Raw genomic sequence first — 16,357 nt, forward strand, 5'->3', positions numbered from 1 at the left:
AGAGAAAACAAAAATCTCTGTCTTTACAATTGTCTTTATTTTGCCAGGAAATAAATTATTCAACTTTAAAAAATATCTGAAACAAGCGAAACAACGCAGCACATGAAAGTAGTCGACTCACTCTCCTCCCACTCCAGCAACACAAAGTTTAATGTCTTTAAAACTCGATGCAGTGGCAAACATTCAGCTGGTTTAGGCTGTGACTGATTGTGGTTAGTTCAAGTTTGTCGTTGTAGAAGGCTACAGGTAAATGTGCCCACCTGTGCAGGCCGGGCTGATGGGCAGGTTCAAAATGATAAAACCACGACAAACACTGTCCGCAACACTTTGAGCGCCTCTGAGGTTAAACCAGACGTCTGACCAGGATTACACGACTGAGAAAATCTCACCAGCTCACCTGATTAGTGATTGGACAGAATATAACATCGTGTTCTGTTTGTCGTGATTTAAAATATGTCTCATAAAAAGGGCAGTAAAATGAGAACAGTGCCGGTACTTCAACACAAGTTATCATGGAGGGAAATGACACCTCTGCACGTTGAAAAATGTCAAATATATTTTCTGTTCAGGTTGTTAAAGCTCTGCAGTCGGCTCAGACTCAGAGTGTTCGACTTGAATATTATGATCACCAAACTATTAATAAAAAATAGCGACATGTTAAATTAGTCAATATCTGAAAAGAATGAACCCATTACTTGGACACATGGTACTCCGTCTACTTAATTAGGTAGACTTGTATAATCTAATGCAATCCAAATCAACTGTTGTACCACAAAGTCTGCTTTTATGATGCCTTTAAGGTCAGCTGTTCTCAGTTTTTTGTTGTTTGTTATGTGAATATAGACTGGCGGGGGCTGTTGTATCGGACGACATCAGACTGTAGAGGTGCACATGCACAAGTTAAAGGTGCTCAGGGGGTAAAATACATTTTGAAGTCCATGATTTACAAAAATTAGCTCAGGAAGCTCGACAATTATCGCCTCAAGAAAGTTTAAACAAGATTCAGAGCTTGTGAGCTGACAGTCAGAAATACTTTCAGGTGCTGATGACTCAGTGTGAAGCTGTGAAAAACGTCTGCAAGAGAAATTCAAGTTTAGGAAACACGTCTACAGCCGTGCTAACAGCTCAGTGAGCTAATTTAAATTTAGTCTGTTTAAACATTGGTCATTGAAAGTCTGAATTTATAGACTTATTACTATACTAATTTGAGTTTTCTACTTTGAATCTGTCTTCAGACTTCTTTGTGTAGCCTCGAACTTTACATAACTTTTTTCAGATGTTTCTTTTCCAAAATCGACTAAAAAAAAAATTGATTTACAGACTTAAAGTTATCATGCAGAGATTTTTCACCTCACTTACTACATTTCTGTGATTGCCAGAGCTCCACAAAGTGCTGAACCCATCTCGTATCAAATTAATAATAAACCTCGAAACATCTGGAAACATCTGTCCCAGGTGTTCTGACTGACACATGAGCCTCTGAGGGAAAAAGCCACCTCAAAATATTTAATTTTTCTGGTTCCTAGTTTACCTCAACCTATGCCGTCCTATGTTGGTCAAAACCTACATTTCCCAGAATGCCTTGCACTTTAATTCTGCTGCTTTCAATCATTTTGATGTAAGGGAATATAAAACCGGCCAGCTGACTAATCTCAACAATACACCAAACAACAAAGCAGGCAGAACATTCAGTCACTGCTTCGTGGTGGATTTTTCACTTCACTGTCTCAACAAAGACACGAGGATAGGATAGTTCAAACGCAAAGTATTTTGAGTATTTGTTGGGGAAAATCAAGTGAGGAGGAGCTCACTGTGTTAAAGCTGTTCATCACAGAGAAAAAACACGAAGTACTGACATTCAAAAAGTCCTGATTTACTGGGACTCATTTCACTTCATGTACTCAAGGACGTTTAAAAGTTGAAAAACAGCAACTTATCTCCAAATAGCGACTGATCCAGGTCTGTGCATAGAGATAAAACTGCATAACGTGATTGTTTCATCTCGGGTACAACAAGGCAGATATTTAAAGAAAAAAAACAGAAGTGTGTAAAATGTAAATCTGATTATCACCAACATCTCTGCAGTCACAGAGGAAGAAAATCTATTTCTGCAGGTATGACTCAAATCATTAGAAGTGGAAAATTAATTTAATTAAAACTAAAAATGTCTTTTTTCTTCAAAGTAAAGTCGAAACTTAGTTGCGGTAAATAAATACTGTGTCAGCTCGATGAATGAACACTAAAGAAAAACAATCTCTCCAAAAACGAAACAAAAACATTTCAACTGACAAAAAGTAACATTCGTTATAAATACAGAATAAATACAAAAAAAAAAATCAATCACACATTCGCTGTCGTCTCTCCTCTTCCTCACTGCTCAACAGGAAACTCATCACAACAAAACAAATCAATGATTTTAAATGGACGTATCTGGTCTGATATTGTTTTGACTCTAGTTCATTACAGAAATGTTTCTGCAGCAGATCGTTTCCACTGTCAGCGCTCAACATGTGGGAGAGCTGCTGTAGGAATTAATATTTAAAAACTTAAATATTTTTAGTGTCTACGGGCTGCAACTAACGGTTATCGGTAATTTGTTTTTTCAACCCAAAAACCCCAAAGACTTTTTATTTATTGTCATTAATGACAAGGACAAACGGAAAACCCTCAAATTCATGAAGCTGGAACCAGCAAATGTTTGACATTTTTGCTTGAAAACTACTAAAAACGATTAATTGATTATCAAAATATTTGGTCATTAATGGTCTTTTGATCGACTGCTCTGATTGAGAAGTGTGACATGGTGACATTTCTGTTGTCTGTTGGATCTTTGAGGGAGAAGAGAGCAACACACACACACTCAAACACACAACATGATGGCTATATGAAGTCGACTACAGCTCAGACAGCGTCTCCTCGGGGAGAAAAGACCCCTAAAAACAGCAGCTGATTCATTTTAAACATTAATGAAATACATTTCTGTTGTTCTCCTCTGCTCACATCGTGCAAAGAAGGACACTAAGTGGATTAACGAGGTGAAAATTCAGTATTAGTATCCGTCTCACCTGTCACTATTCTAGACTTGTCCCTCTTCGACACATTCTGCTGGTATTTAATCTCACAATGTTCAGAGCTTTACACACCAATAAATAGTTTGCAGTATCATCGTTCCCCAACACAGACGAGGGTCTCCAGACAACACTCGTTCACATGTCGACAAACTTTACCTGCCACAGGAGATAAAAAGGAAAACAGCATTTAAATAGTCTTAAACCTTTCCAGACACAACCACAAAGTGTGACAGATCCTCCACTGAACCAAAACAACAAACAAAAATCATAAAGCAGCATGCTGTTCAAAGTGCGCACACACACACACACACACACACACATATCTAAAATACCAGATACACACCATGCTCCCAAGCACACACACACACACACACAATTTGGCAAAATACTCCTCGGTAGTTCCGACTGATCTCTCCACCCGTGTTCGCAGCTTTCACTCGCGGCTTGTTTTTTGCATTCCCAGTTCAGAAATAAGACAAATGTACTAGAGGAGGGATGCAAAATGGCCGCCGCTAACATGGCTGCTGTGGCATTAAGTGAAAGCAAAGGATTGATATCAGCTTGTCCCCCCTTCTCCCCTCACTTCTCCTCCTCCGCTGCAGTCTGTTGCTGATGAAAGTAAGGCAGGAAGTATTTAATTTGATATTGTCACTAATTTTGTTTTTCTTCTGAGCTGCTGGCAGACGGCGCGCTGCAGTGCCTCTCCTCTGATCGACACTAGAGGGCAGCAGAGACAGACAGACTCGACAGACTCGACGTCTCAATAAAGACAAAAATATCCACACTTCCTGTTAAACGCTCATCCTCCTCTCTCCTCTTCTTCAAACACATCTTTTTGTCCTCGTCCGTCTCCTCTCGCAGGTTTTTAAGCACCTGTCGCAGGTCAGGAGTAAAAAAACAAGAGCGGGAAAGCGCTCTATGCCATGTAGATGAAGGTGTTGATGTCCGTCTCGTCCCTCTTTATGTACTTGTGCTCGATGAGCCACTCGATCTGCTCCTTGATCATCTTCTTCTGGGGCAGAAACATGTTCTTCAGGATCTCCACCAGCTCCGTCTGCAGCTGGGCGTTGCTGATCCTCTTCCTCATCTTCATGATTTGGATGATGGCCTCCTGGACGAGGAAAAACAAAACGTATGTTACATCTTTACAAGCTCAACAAACTGTATCGTGGATGGTTTCATTTTACTGTCTTTTATTTTGAAATTTCATACACACTAGGAAGGCTCCAGATTTGACAGATTTATTGATCCTTTATGAGTTTAAAAGCAGTTGGAGGTCTTTAACAAAGTCTTTGAAAGGTCCGCTGCTCCACAGACTCTACTGTTTTTGTTGATTCAAGTGGCCCCTCTGGACAAAAGCGGTACGCCACCTGCTATTGTAAAGATCTTTCCTATCTCGTGCCGGCATCACGTACATTTGTTTTGAAAGCCAGTGACAGAGGGACCACAGGATGGATCGTGATGAGGTAATGTATTTATATGTGGTACATGTGATCGGACCCGAGCACAGGCGTTAATAATAACTATATAAAAATAGCGGTCTTTTTGCTGATGGTCTCGTTTGCTGTTACAGGTCATTTATAATCATCAGAGGAAGGATTTACCCATATTTATTCTAATATCAATGCAGATGCCTTTACCTTCTTTCAAGCTTTAACTTAATCAAACCCACGTCTACTGGTCGGAGTTGGTTTACTAGAAATTGTTTATTTACATTTTTATTTATTTATTTTATTTCAAGTATAAATCCTTCACTGATGTGCCTTTGCTCAGAGTATTTAGTGTGTTATTGTTATTTTCTGTGTCGAGGCTACAGTCTGGCTCCCGACTTTACAATCTTTAACTTTAGCAACAAAGATGCACAGAAACATTATAATTTTTCTGTTTCTGTTGATGTTTTTTGGTTTGTTGTGCCTGTCTGTTGTTTTCTATTTTATTTCATTTTTTTTATCCAACTAATGGTCTTAAAAACGCTGCTTCTGGAGTGGATGGTACTGAGCCACAGATAGAGGTGATGAGAGGATGAAGTTTAGTAGAATGTATATTAAAAATATTTAATAACTGCGATGTGTCTTTGTGTAACTTAAAGATATAAAGTTGAATAAAAAAAGTAAGACAGAAATGATGAGATAAGGGGGATAAAAAGACTTCAGCTACAGATCACCCTCCTCCACTCCTGGGCTGCCCAACATGCAGTTGATGTTATTTCCGTACCTGAGTCCTGAGTATTCTGAGCTGAACGATTCCTTCGTTCTCCTCTTCTCTCATTCGCTCGGTGGTCAGCTGCAGCCGACCAATCAGATTGATCTTTCCCCGCTTCTGGACTTTGGAGTTTTTGCTGAGAAAATTACCAGACACAAAGACACAGACGATCAATATCCCAAATGTTTTAAGATCAACAGTCGTATGTGGTGAGGAGGCTGTTAACATAATATCAGTGGTATACATCAGTTTTAACATATTATCAGGGATCAATGAGCAAAAATTACACACTTCTGAGTAACAAACGTATTTAAGAGAATTAATGTAACTTGCTGTGGGTGAAAAGAAAATCCGAGAGACAGGAAATACATTTACACCGTAACATACATGAGTGAGAACTCCTGGTTGACGTAGAAGAGCGTGCTGTCTGTGAAGTCTTTGGGCGAGCTGACTGGAGGGTCGTAAGACAACACTTGTCTCTTCAGTTTGGGGAAGGCGACCAGAGACTGAACAGAGAGGAGAGGAAGTTAACTTAAACATTTCAAACATCATCTGTCTTTAAATCTTTGAGCTCTGCAGTAGAACTTGAAATGATCTGCGAGTGCCTACGCTGGTATTTTCTGCTTATTGTGATGTCATCTTCAAATGCTTCATATCCTTAAAATCTACAAGTCAGTGAACCATAATTCAAAATGTTTCGTTGGTCTGACCCAGAGTGTGCGGCGTAGCTCTGCGTCCGGCAGCTCTGTGGCCAGTTTGAGGTTCTCGAAGCTGATCCTCTCTCGGGGTCGCTGGTTCCAGGCAAACAACACGGCGAGCTGGAACGTCGTCACCTCCAGATCGTACTGACCGACCTCGTTCTTAAAGGTGATCTGAGCAGAGAGGAGGACAAACACAGGAGAAGGCAGAGGAGATGAGAAGAGGCCTCTTACTGGCAAGATCCTAACACAGTGATGCTCTTTCAGCCTGCAGCTAAAATTACTGCCGGCTCCCTCTGATCTGTTTCTTCAATTCAATAAGTTCAGCTTCACTATGACGCTGCCAGTATACTCATCTGAATTGGACGAGCATCGGATGGTCAAACAGTTTTGGAAAAACTAATGAGATGATGAGAAAAAGACTAAAGAGACCAGAAGAAAAAAAACCAGTAAAGAAGTGAGAAGAAAAATGGGGAAGAGGATGAGAAGATAAAGATCAGGAAAGAAGAAAAAGATCAGGAACGAAAGGAACAAAACTATTCCATCATACAAGAAGTAAAACAACAACAACTGGCTCTTCGTGCATTTTCTACTTTCACAGCTCACTCACGATGCCGTTGGACATGAGGTGATGCCAGTGGAGTTTGCGGCCGCTGTGATTCCTCTTGTAGAAGTCTTCCACCTCGGGGATCAGGTCCTCCAGCTCGGTGGGCAGCGAGACAAAAACCTTCTCGCTGCTCCGTGACCAGGCTCCGGCATTGAGGATCTTAATGTTCACACTGTCCGCTGCAGGGGGGATAAACAGCAGCTTTAAAATGTTCCTTCAGCAGGACAAACAATTATGTTAGGGGTAGAAAAACAGTGTATGTACTTTAACTGAAAAAGAGGTTTACTATTTAATTAATTTACCTGGAAGAGCCAGCTTGTTGTGTTTGTGCATCTCCTTGAAGACCTGATTGAGGTCCTCTGAAACCTTGATGTCCTGAAACATCCGGGCCAGCTTGTTCACGTAATCAGCAGGCATTCCTACTTCCTACAAACACACACACACGAAACATTCAGGAAACATTCATTCACTGTGTATCCATGTTATTTTCATACATTTTAAATGGAAAAACAAAAGTATACTAACTATATAACATAACTATACTACTTGTTTTGTATAAATTTCTGTTTTCACCAAAGTTTAGAGGAATTTTGCTCTTACTCTGTGATTTACTGTCTGTCTGAATGTAATTTAAGAATAAGTGTAACTCACTCTGAGCCACTCCACCATGTTCTCTTCAATCTCACTGTCGGCTGAGATGTCCAGAATCAGACGCCTGGTCAGGTGAGCTTTGTGGTAACGCATGAACACGTCTTTATTCTGGACGTACTTCAACACCAAGAGCTGCAAGGAGAAAAGATAAAAGAAGCAATCAGAGTGAGAAGAGAAGGAGAAGATGAATCAGCCGTCAAACAGGACAGAGACTCACCACTTCTTTGAGTTTGAGCTCGATCTCCTCTGAGTTGAGCTTCTTGCTGAGAGGAGTTTTCCTCAGCAGCATGTCACAGTAGTTCGCCAGCAGCTCAGGACACTTTGACTCGGGCTGAGTCTTCATACCCACACTGTTTGGAAGGACACACACACACACACACACACACACACACATTTACATACACAGGATGAGTTTCAACCAAACAGAAAAGACAATCCTGCGTTACAAGGACAGAACAGTCAGTTCCACCTCCTCACCCTTTCTGTTTCAGCGGCAGCTCCAGTTTGAAGATCGTGGCGTCGTTGACAACAGCCTTGTAAGCCTGCGGAGGGGAACAGAGAACGAGTACAGGTGATCACGACCAATCAGAACAGAGCACAAGTCTCAACTTTGTGCAAATAATGTCTGATAGACTTATAAGCTTTTGGCACAGAGGAGATATAAAACATTTTAATCATATTAATGATTTAATTTAGCTGGTTGTGAAAACCTTTAAGGTGTCAGATTATATTTTGTTAGTTTGTGCAGCTCTTTGGACTAAAACATACCTTATCTCTTGCAGTGAGGAAGCGAGGGTCGTCCTGGAAGGCCTCTTTAACCAGTTTACTGAAGCGGTTAAACAAAGTCAACAACTGCTCCACATACTTCTCAGAGTCCTGCACAAACACACACAAACACACACATGAACCCATTATACACATTGTGAAAGATGCTCTCCAATATTAACTCTGGTCTGTTAGCCATCTGTTCACTGCGTGTTTTGGAGAATATGTTGCTTAAAATTACTTTCGACACCAAAAGAAAGTGCAACAAGAATTGAAACACCTCTTTATTCCTTTACTCCCTCCCTGTTTGTATGATAAATAAATAAAAGGTTGGGTTTTATCATGACCACATGCATGAACTGAACACGAGGTTGAGGATGTGTGTTAAATAATTGTTGAAGTGTGTGTTTGTGCACGTACACTCGTGATCGTCTCAGCAGCAGCCACCATGTCTGCCAGTCCAGCATTGATGATATGATCCTCCAGGTCTTTGAGCATTGGCTCGATCCCACTGGGAACCTTGTCCATCAGTGAAAACATCAAGTGCAGCCCTGCTCCGGGGAAAAGAAAGAGAAGACGATCAGTGACACACAGGACAAAACCTCCTGCACTTCCAGACTCATGGACTGTACAGGTGGGTAGCTGAGGTGGAGTGCAGCGGTACTCACTGTCTGTCTCGTTGCGTTTGATCATCCCTGGACATTCAGCGAGGATGGTTTCTTTGAACGAGGTCACCAGAGCGTTCACACAACACTCCATAAGCTGTGAGAAGACAGAAAACAGAGAGTCACCATTAAGACAACTCTGACATAAGACAACACATCAAATAATGTTAAAGTGAGTCTTTGTCTCAGGATGTGTTTTGGTTAAATGGTGACACTTACTGCTTGGACAGAGTTACATTCACGACGCGTCTCTAAATATCTAAGTGCTCTTTTCTCTTCTTCTCTCAGCTTTGCATCTGCCTGCAGGGAAAACATTAACACAAAACACAGATTATAAGAATCGAATCCAAACACTGAGCACTGAGAACATTAACAGCAGTCCTCCGTTCATCAGAAAAATCCTCAGTTGCATCGTTTTTACATCTAAAGAAACCGTATACTTTAATAATCACTATTCTTGCTGCTCACATATTTCATGTAGTTCTGGACGCCGTTCTGTTGCAGGTAGGACGGTGCCTGTGTTCTGTAAAACCTCTCTGTGGAGTCCAGGTACGCCTTCTCGAAGTTATCCCTGTAGATCTGCAGCTTGTCTTCTGGGTTCGAACACAGGTTCACTGACGGAGAATGAGACGCAAGCGGTCGTTAACTGTGGTGCTTCATCGAAAAGGTCCCACATTACGCTCATTTTCAGGTTCATATTTTTACTTTCGGTGTCTACAAGAAAATGTTTTGATACACTCACAGTATTTATTAAACACCTTGACACGTTGGGCTAGAACTAAATGTTATTGTCATTGTTGATTATCCTAATGTTCATTTTGTTGACCAATTTTTGTTGTTTGGTCTAGAAAATGTCAGAAAAAGGTAACAACAAGTGTTGATCAGTGTTTCTCAAAGCCCAAGATGGCGACCTCAATTGTCCACAACCCAAAAATATTCAGTTTACTGACACAGAGGAGGAAAGAAAACAGAAAATATTCACGTTTAAGCAGCTGCAATCAGAGAGTTTTGACTTCTTTCTTAAAAAATAACTCAAACAAATTAATCAGTTAGCAAAATAGTTGATTAATTTGAATTTGAACCTGAATATTTACAGCTGAAGTGCAGAAGTACGAGTTTAATTTCAAAAATTCAAACATTTTAAATCACTTAACCAATTCATGTTCGTTCGTGTTTTCTTTCTGTCTTACCGTACGACTCTCGTACACCTATAACGAGCTGCGAGTCAAAGGCCTCGCCCTGCCTCTCGGCGTGCACCAGCTTCATGGCGCTGTCCTGCAGGCGACTCTTAATGTTGGAAAAGATCGACTCGTTCCACGTGTCCAACATCAGCTAGAAGATTTAAGATAAAGGATGGTAATAAACGTGCATCAAGTTGATCAATTATCATGTTAAACTTCCTGCCATCCAAGAATACTTGAGTGAAATTTATTTACAAAATCATTTTAACAAAACTTCTTCCATCTGCCCGCTGAGTCAAATCCACAGAAGGTTTTCTTAACATGAAATCATTTTCCTGTTGAGTTAGTGACATGAATCACACTAAGTTGTTCTCCAATAGGAGGATTTTTAGGCTAACTGACCTCAAACTCCGGGGAACTTTCCAGTGTTGACTCACTTCAGCACTGATAATTTATGAATTTAATGTTTTCCTCAGTTTCCTCCTCTCCATCTCACAATCTCTTCATCTCTTCTGCCTCCTGTCGTTTGATATGTTCTCCTGTCTTGTTAACTTCTTTAAGTTGCTTATGACTTTAGGTCATTTGTTCTTGTTGTGTCCCACCTCTCCTCTTCCTTCTCTCAACTACTCTGCTAAATGTTGTTGTCCAACAAGATGGAGGAGGACAGTAGATGCAGGTGCATCTACTGTCCTCCTCCATCTTATGTCTCTCATTTCATCTCATCATCCCTCCTCATTCGTCCTCCTTCTGTGTACTTTTTTTCCCACTTCCTCCTCTCACCTTGCGTACGATGCTGTCCTCCATGTTTGTCTTCTTGTTGCTGCCCTGTTTGCCCATCAGTGTGATCTCCAGCTGACAGAAGGGTTTGGGCAGGATGTCGCACTGCGTGAAGAACTTCCTCCACTCCACAATGTAGGCCTTTAGCAACGCTGTGTCGTCCTGGTGGCTCAGCACCCGCTGCAAGCAAAAGTTAGACGAGAGACAGGTCAACAAAGAAATACTTGTCAAGCACTATGATGAAAATTTGTACATGTGTCTGTAGCCAGATTCTATCTATATTTATAACAGATCTGAACTGAATTTCAAGAAAACTGGCAAAAGAAATGAATGCTCGTTTCATTTCATGACCGATGTGAGATTATTAGGAGTTGGTTCAGTGAGAAAAGTCGTAGGTGGCAGAAGAAGAGGGCGCAACAAGATGTCGTAATCAAAAGAGCACCAATCTCAAACACTGAAAATGTAGAAAACGTTAAAAATAAAAGTATACGACATTTCTGATGTAATCTGCTGCTATTTTTTGTTGTTACCTCAATAGAAGCTTTTGTTGGAGCAGGAAACAGCTGATCAGTCATGCGAGTTAAATGTGCTACGTCAGAACGTATTCAGAAAAGGTGTCTCCATCTCCCATTAAGAGCTTTAACTCTTTTTCAAAAAAGGCATAAATGTTGCCATTTCCATCGGCTTTTCCAAAGTGATACTTCAAAACGAATATAAAAACACCTAAAACATTAGAATGATCTCAGAGGGCAGCTGTGCCTCCAGGATGCTGATTCAGACATGAGACCAACATTTAAAACTGTAATCAGATTAAGGTAAAAGGTTGCATGTTTGAAAGCGTCTCACACTCATACACACACACTACTTACAGCCTGCGCTTGTTTAATGAAGTCTAAGATGTCCTCTTTGAGGGCTTGGTGGATTTTTGCAGGTCCTTTATCATCCCATAGACACACAGCATGCACATCTCTGGAGGGCAGAAGACGAGGAAATGAGATATCAGCACAGTTCATTCAGGTTCCTTATTATATGTGAATGACAAAGTCTGAAACAGCGCATCTGATTTCTGCTCTACAGTACAGTTCATTTCAGTGAGGTGATGGTGCAGTGCGGCCACTGAAAAGGCTCGGGGAGGTTCTGGTACTTCCCACCATTTTCAAAAAGCCCATGTTGCCTGGCAACAAATGGAGTTCAGTATTTCCTGCGATATTTCTTAGAAACAAAATTGAATTCAAGTGTCTGGAGGCTTAAAATAGTTTCAAAATGTAAATTTTAGAGAATCGAGGCACTGAGGAGGACAGCGTGTGAGCAGAAGAAGGACGAAGTGAAGTGTCCATCGTTAAAATTTAAACCCAACGTCACGATCACTGAGAGAAGACTGGAAACAGACAGACTGAGCTGCTCACTCACTCGTGTAACTTAGTTTGTCAGGCAACACACCAAAACCGCCAACTGCTGCCTGGCACCGATGTGGATACACTTTCGAAACCTGCCTGGTTTTGTCCCGACATGTGTGAGACTCCTCCTGACTGAAAGAAACTCGCCATGTTTCATTCATTTATTTTGATCATCATTCGCCAAAACCATGTTCCTCTTCCCATCCTGTTTCTCAGACCCAAAAAGAACAATCACTAACTTCCTCTTCTTGACCATTCTGACTCTCCACATGTTTCCTCTTTGTTATTTAAAGTTTGTCAGTAAAGTCAAGTCGGTTTTATTTTTTAAATCACAATTTTGCCTCAGGGGCTGTACAATGATTACAGCACATGGCACCCTCTGTCCTGAGAACACCGATTTGAATAATTGTTGTGATGCTTCATAGCAGCAACGTGATGTAATCCTCCTCACACCTGCTAAACTCCATCACAGCTTTGTGCTCAATAAAAAAAGGAACATCACTTCTCACTTGTACACACATTTTAAAATCAAATTCCTCACTTGTTAAACCACAACTGATCTTATTTAATGGGGAAATAAATCAAATAGTAACAAAGAAAAGGGAAAATGGCCGCCCTCAGTGCCGATCAACGCCGAGATGCATCGCTAGAAAAGCGTCGCCAGCAAAACCATTATTTTCTTGTGGCACAGTCCGGCTGGCACGTGCTCGGCTCTTGCACTGCACATCGCGTTTTTCCAGCAGTCGTTAGAATTTAAAATATTCTTAAGCTTCACTCCTTTTTACATGAATCACATGTGAGCGACCAGTCACACACACACAGCCACGCTACACCACGCAGTTTTGACAGAATTGCTTCTCCAAGGCGTTTTTGAAGTGAGACTCTTAATATTTGGCTGCAGAAGCAGCTTTCTATTCTGAGACGCGGTTGTACATCAATTTGTGGCAGTTAATCTACAGAAACAAAACACTTTTCCGTCCCAGTTTACGAGTTGGACACATCCCAGAACAAGTTTACCTACAAGTGTCTGGAATTCTGTGTGGATTATGTGAAGCACAACACCTGTTGGTAAAATCTAAGCCCGTCTGCAGCATGTGTGGCTGAAATGCACCAAAATAGTCTCCTGTGAGCAGCTTGTTGCGCCATTCTGCCTTCAGAGTAAAGCAACTGTTCAATGGTTCAGTGGTGCTGTAGCAGCTGTGGTTATCCGGCATTGGACCACTTCCTGAAAATAGACAAGAAAGAACTGAGGGACAGCGCAGAGAGCATCTCTTACGAGAACAAGTCGAACCACTGTTGCTTGGTGACGGCCTCCTGTCTGAGCAGCTTGAGAACGATGGGCCGCATCAGATCCCACTTGTCCTCAAACTGCAGGGACCCCTTGTTCTGGAGGAGAGGGACGGGATGGGAGGAGTGGGAGGAAGAAGAGGACGGATGAAAAACAGCAATGACACAGGAGGTGTTTGAGGAGAGGAAGTAAGAGAAGACCAGGAGAAACAAAAAGACGAACATAAAGAACGAAGTCCGACCAACAGCTGGGATCAAGTCGGCTAATGAGATTTTAAATGTTACCACAACAGAAAAGCTTTAAATAGTTTCACATCAACTTAAGCAATTATATCACACTTAACATAGCTTCTATTATCAAGTTGTACCAGTCTCTATCAGTTCTGGTAAAGTGGTTTAAATGGGAGCTTTGCATCAAATGACTGCTTGGATTACGTGAGAGACAGAAGAGAAATGTGTTTACTTTAAAAAGTTTTCAATTGCTCTCAGATACAGACGCTGTGCTCGGACACTTGAAATCGAGCTCAGGTGCCTCCCAGTTCTCTTCTCATCTCTGAGATGTTTATACACCTTGATTTGACTCCACCTGTAGTAAATTTAACTGACTGGACACAGGGAAAGAAAATAGCACCCGTCACCGAATACAGGGTAAATGTCAGCTGTGGACAGATACCGAAATTTAGGTCATTGTATATTATGAAATTTAAAAGCAATTCTGACTCAGTGTTCAACATTTGTGAAGCCACAGCTGCCACAGTGGCAAGTGAGTAAAAAAAACCTTTAGATCCTGATTGGACATGATTTGGAAAGGCACACACCTGTTTTATAAGGTCTCAGAGTTAAAAATGCAAAAACAAAGTCGTGAGGTCAAAGGAGCTGCCTGCGACAGGATCGTTTTGAGGCACAGATCAGATCGTGAGGTTCTCTCATCTAATAAAACCAAGATTGAATTATGTCGCCCTATTCTAAGCATCGTGTCTGGAGAAAACCATGCGCCGCTCATTATCTGTGCAAATCATCCCAACAGTGACGCAAGGTGGTGGCAGCGTCGTGCTTTGCAGGTGTTATTCAGCAGCAGGAACTGGGAGACTGCTCGGGGTTGAGGGAAAGTTGAACACAGGAAAGTACAAAGATATCCATAATAAAAACTGGTCCTCAGACTGGGCTGAAGGTTCACCCCACGCCTATTCAGCCTGACAGAACCTGAAGGATCTGCAGGGGCGCTCGTAAGGCTCGAAGGCCGTAATCGCTGCCAAATGTGCTTCAATGTACCAAAATACTTTGGGCTTCGACTTTGGACTAAAATGTTGATAATAATGAGTTATGTATGAGGGGTACATGCCATTAGAGTTCAGATTGTCAAGCTCAACAGCTACAAGAATGGTCAAAATGATAGTTAAAACCTTGATATGTTGTTGTGTAGCTTCAGGGATGGGAAGAGAATTGAGATAATCGTGAATATCCTCACAAGAATGACTGTCTGGCTCGCTGATGTACACTTCTATAGCGGTTTCCTGATTTATTTTGAACTGCCTGCACCTGTGACCAGGCCCGAAGGCTCAGCCTGAACATTGTACATCCACAAAAACAAGCTGGATCAGTTGTGTGTACTGATACTACAGATTGTGTGTCCTCTCTGTGAGGCGATACACATGTTTGCTTCCTAACAAAGTGTCCAGAACTAGTGATTATTTTCGTTTTAGCTTTTACTTTAAAGCTTCTTCTCCTTCTTCTTCACACTGTGGGTCTGTGTCCACCTCCTGAAGCTGGCTGACAGGTGAGCCGGGTCCAGGTGGGCCGGGTCCAGGTGAGCCGGGTCCAGGTGAGCCGGGTCCAGGTGAGCCGGGTCCAGGTGGGCCGGGTCCAGGTGGGCCGGGTCCAGGTGGGGGGCGGGTCCAGGTGAGCCGGGTCCAGGTGAGCCGGGTCCAGGTGGGGGGCGGGTCCAGGTGAGCCGGGTCCAGGTGAGCCGGGTCCAGGTGGGGGGCGGGCCGCCTGTCAAAGCTACTTCACCTGCTAGCATAAAAAGCTACCTGACTGTAAGCTAGTTATCTCACCGGCTAATTACGTTCAACCACGACCTGAACCGTCCGGACAGCAGAGTCGTGAACTGCTCTGCCGCTCGGACAGATGACACCTAACGGGGCCTTGTGGACTCGGTACAAGTATGTTCGGCAGGTTCGTCTGGAGGAGATCGGTTTACCGTCTGGGCTCGCTAGCCAAAACACAGGAGCTAACACGTTAGCAGCAGTTAGCTAGGAGAGATAACTTTACAGTCGCGGGGGAGGACGAGGACGGGATCATGTGTCCGGGTTCGTTTACCCTCCGGACCGACCCCGTGCTCTGGATCCAGGACTGGGTTCGGGGTTTCACCGGACTTCAACAACGACAACGGTGGCAGCTGTGACTTCAGGCGCTGCTATTTGTGCATTTATTGAATGTATTTACACTGTTAACGCACAAACACGTGTCCCCTCGCAGAGGAAACACGAGGCCGCGTTGTGTTTGCGAGTGGAGGACTCACATCTGCGAACAAATGTCGGAAATTCGGTAAATTCAAGCGCTTCTTACCTTTAACAAATTAGACGTCGCCATGTTTCTTCAACTTATCACCTCGCAGAATCTCGCGAGACGTGCTACAGCTGGCTCATGATGAGGTCATCATGCACCCTGAGAATCACTGTTTTGTGGCTAAAAACCATCATTTTTATAATAATAATAATAATAATAATAATAATAATAATAATAATGATGACATACTGTATATTATATATATTATACTCATACAAAAATATAAATGGTCAGTAAGATTTACAGAAATATGTAAATAATTAATTCATATTTTTGATAAGGATAGTATATCAGTAATTAATTTATATTTTTGCGTGACAAATGTTTAAGATAATCTGTTATATATTTAGACAAGTTCAGGAAAATTAATTAGAGTATAGCTTTAGACCATTAAGTAAGCTTGTTGATTATCATTCAATGACTTATGGAGAAGAGACAGGATTAAATAACATTATACTTACTCCTTTTCGAATATGTAAACAATGTCA

General features: G+C 41.9%; 1 protein-coding gene across 1 annotated transcript; it reads right to left on the reverse strand.

Moving 5' to 3' along the window:
* Positions 1–14: 14 nt before the first annotated feature.
* On the reverse strand, positions 15–15,982 carry LOC140992245 (cullin-5-like). The gene is made up of 19 exons (XM_073462540.1): positions 15,870–15,982; positions 13,291–13,400; positions 11,487–11,586; positions 10,621–10,797; positions 9,850–9,991; positions 9,128–9,273; positions 8,879–8,959; positions 8,663–8,756; positions 8,415–8,545; positions 7,998–8,105; positions 7,707–7,771; positions 7,447–7,579; positions 7,230–7,361; positions 6,881–7,004; positions 6,582–6,757; positions 5,984–6,145; positions 5,661–5,779; positions 5,286–5,409; positions 15–4,182 (listed from the first exon to the last, which is right to left on the reverse strand). The coding sequence occupies exons 1-19, from the start codon at positions 15,891–15,893 to the stop codon at positions 3,988–3,990; spliced, it is 2,343 nt and encodes a 780-aa protein (XP_073318641.1). The 5' UTR covers positions 15,894–15,982; the 3' UTR covers positions 15–3,987.
* Between the last annotated feature and the right edge of the window lie 375 nt (positions 15,983–16,357).

The sequence above is a fragment of the Pagrus major genome, chromosome 2, assembly GCF_040436345.1.
Source record: "Pagrus major chromosome 2, Pma_NU_1.0".
Lineage (NCBI taxonomy): Eukaryota > Metazoa > Chordata > Actinopteri > Spariformes > Sparidae > Pagrus > Pagrus major.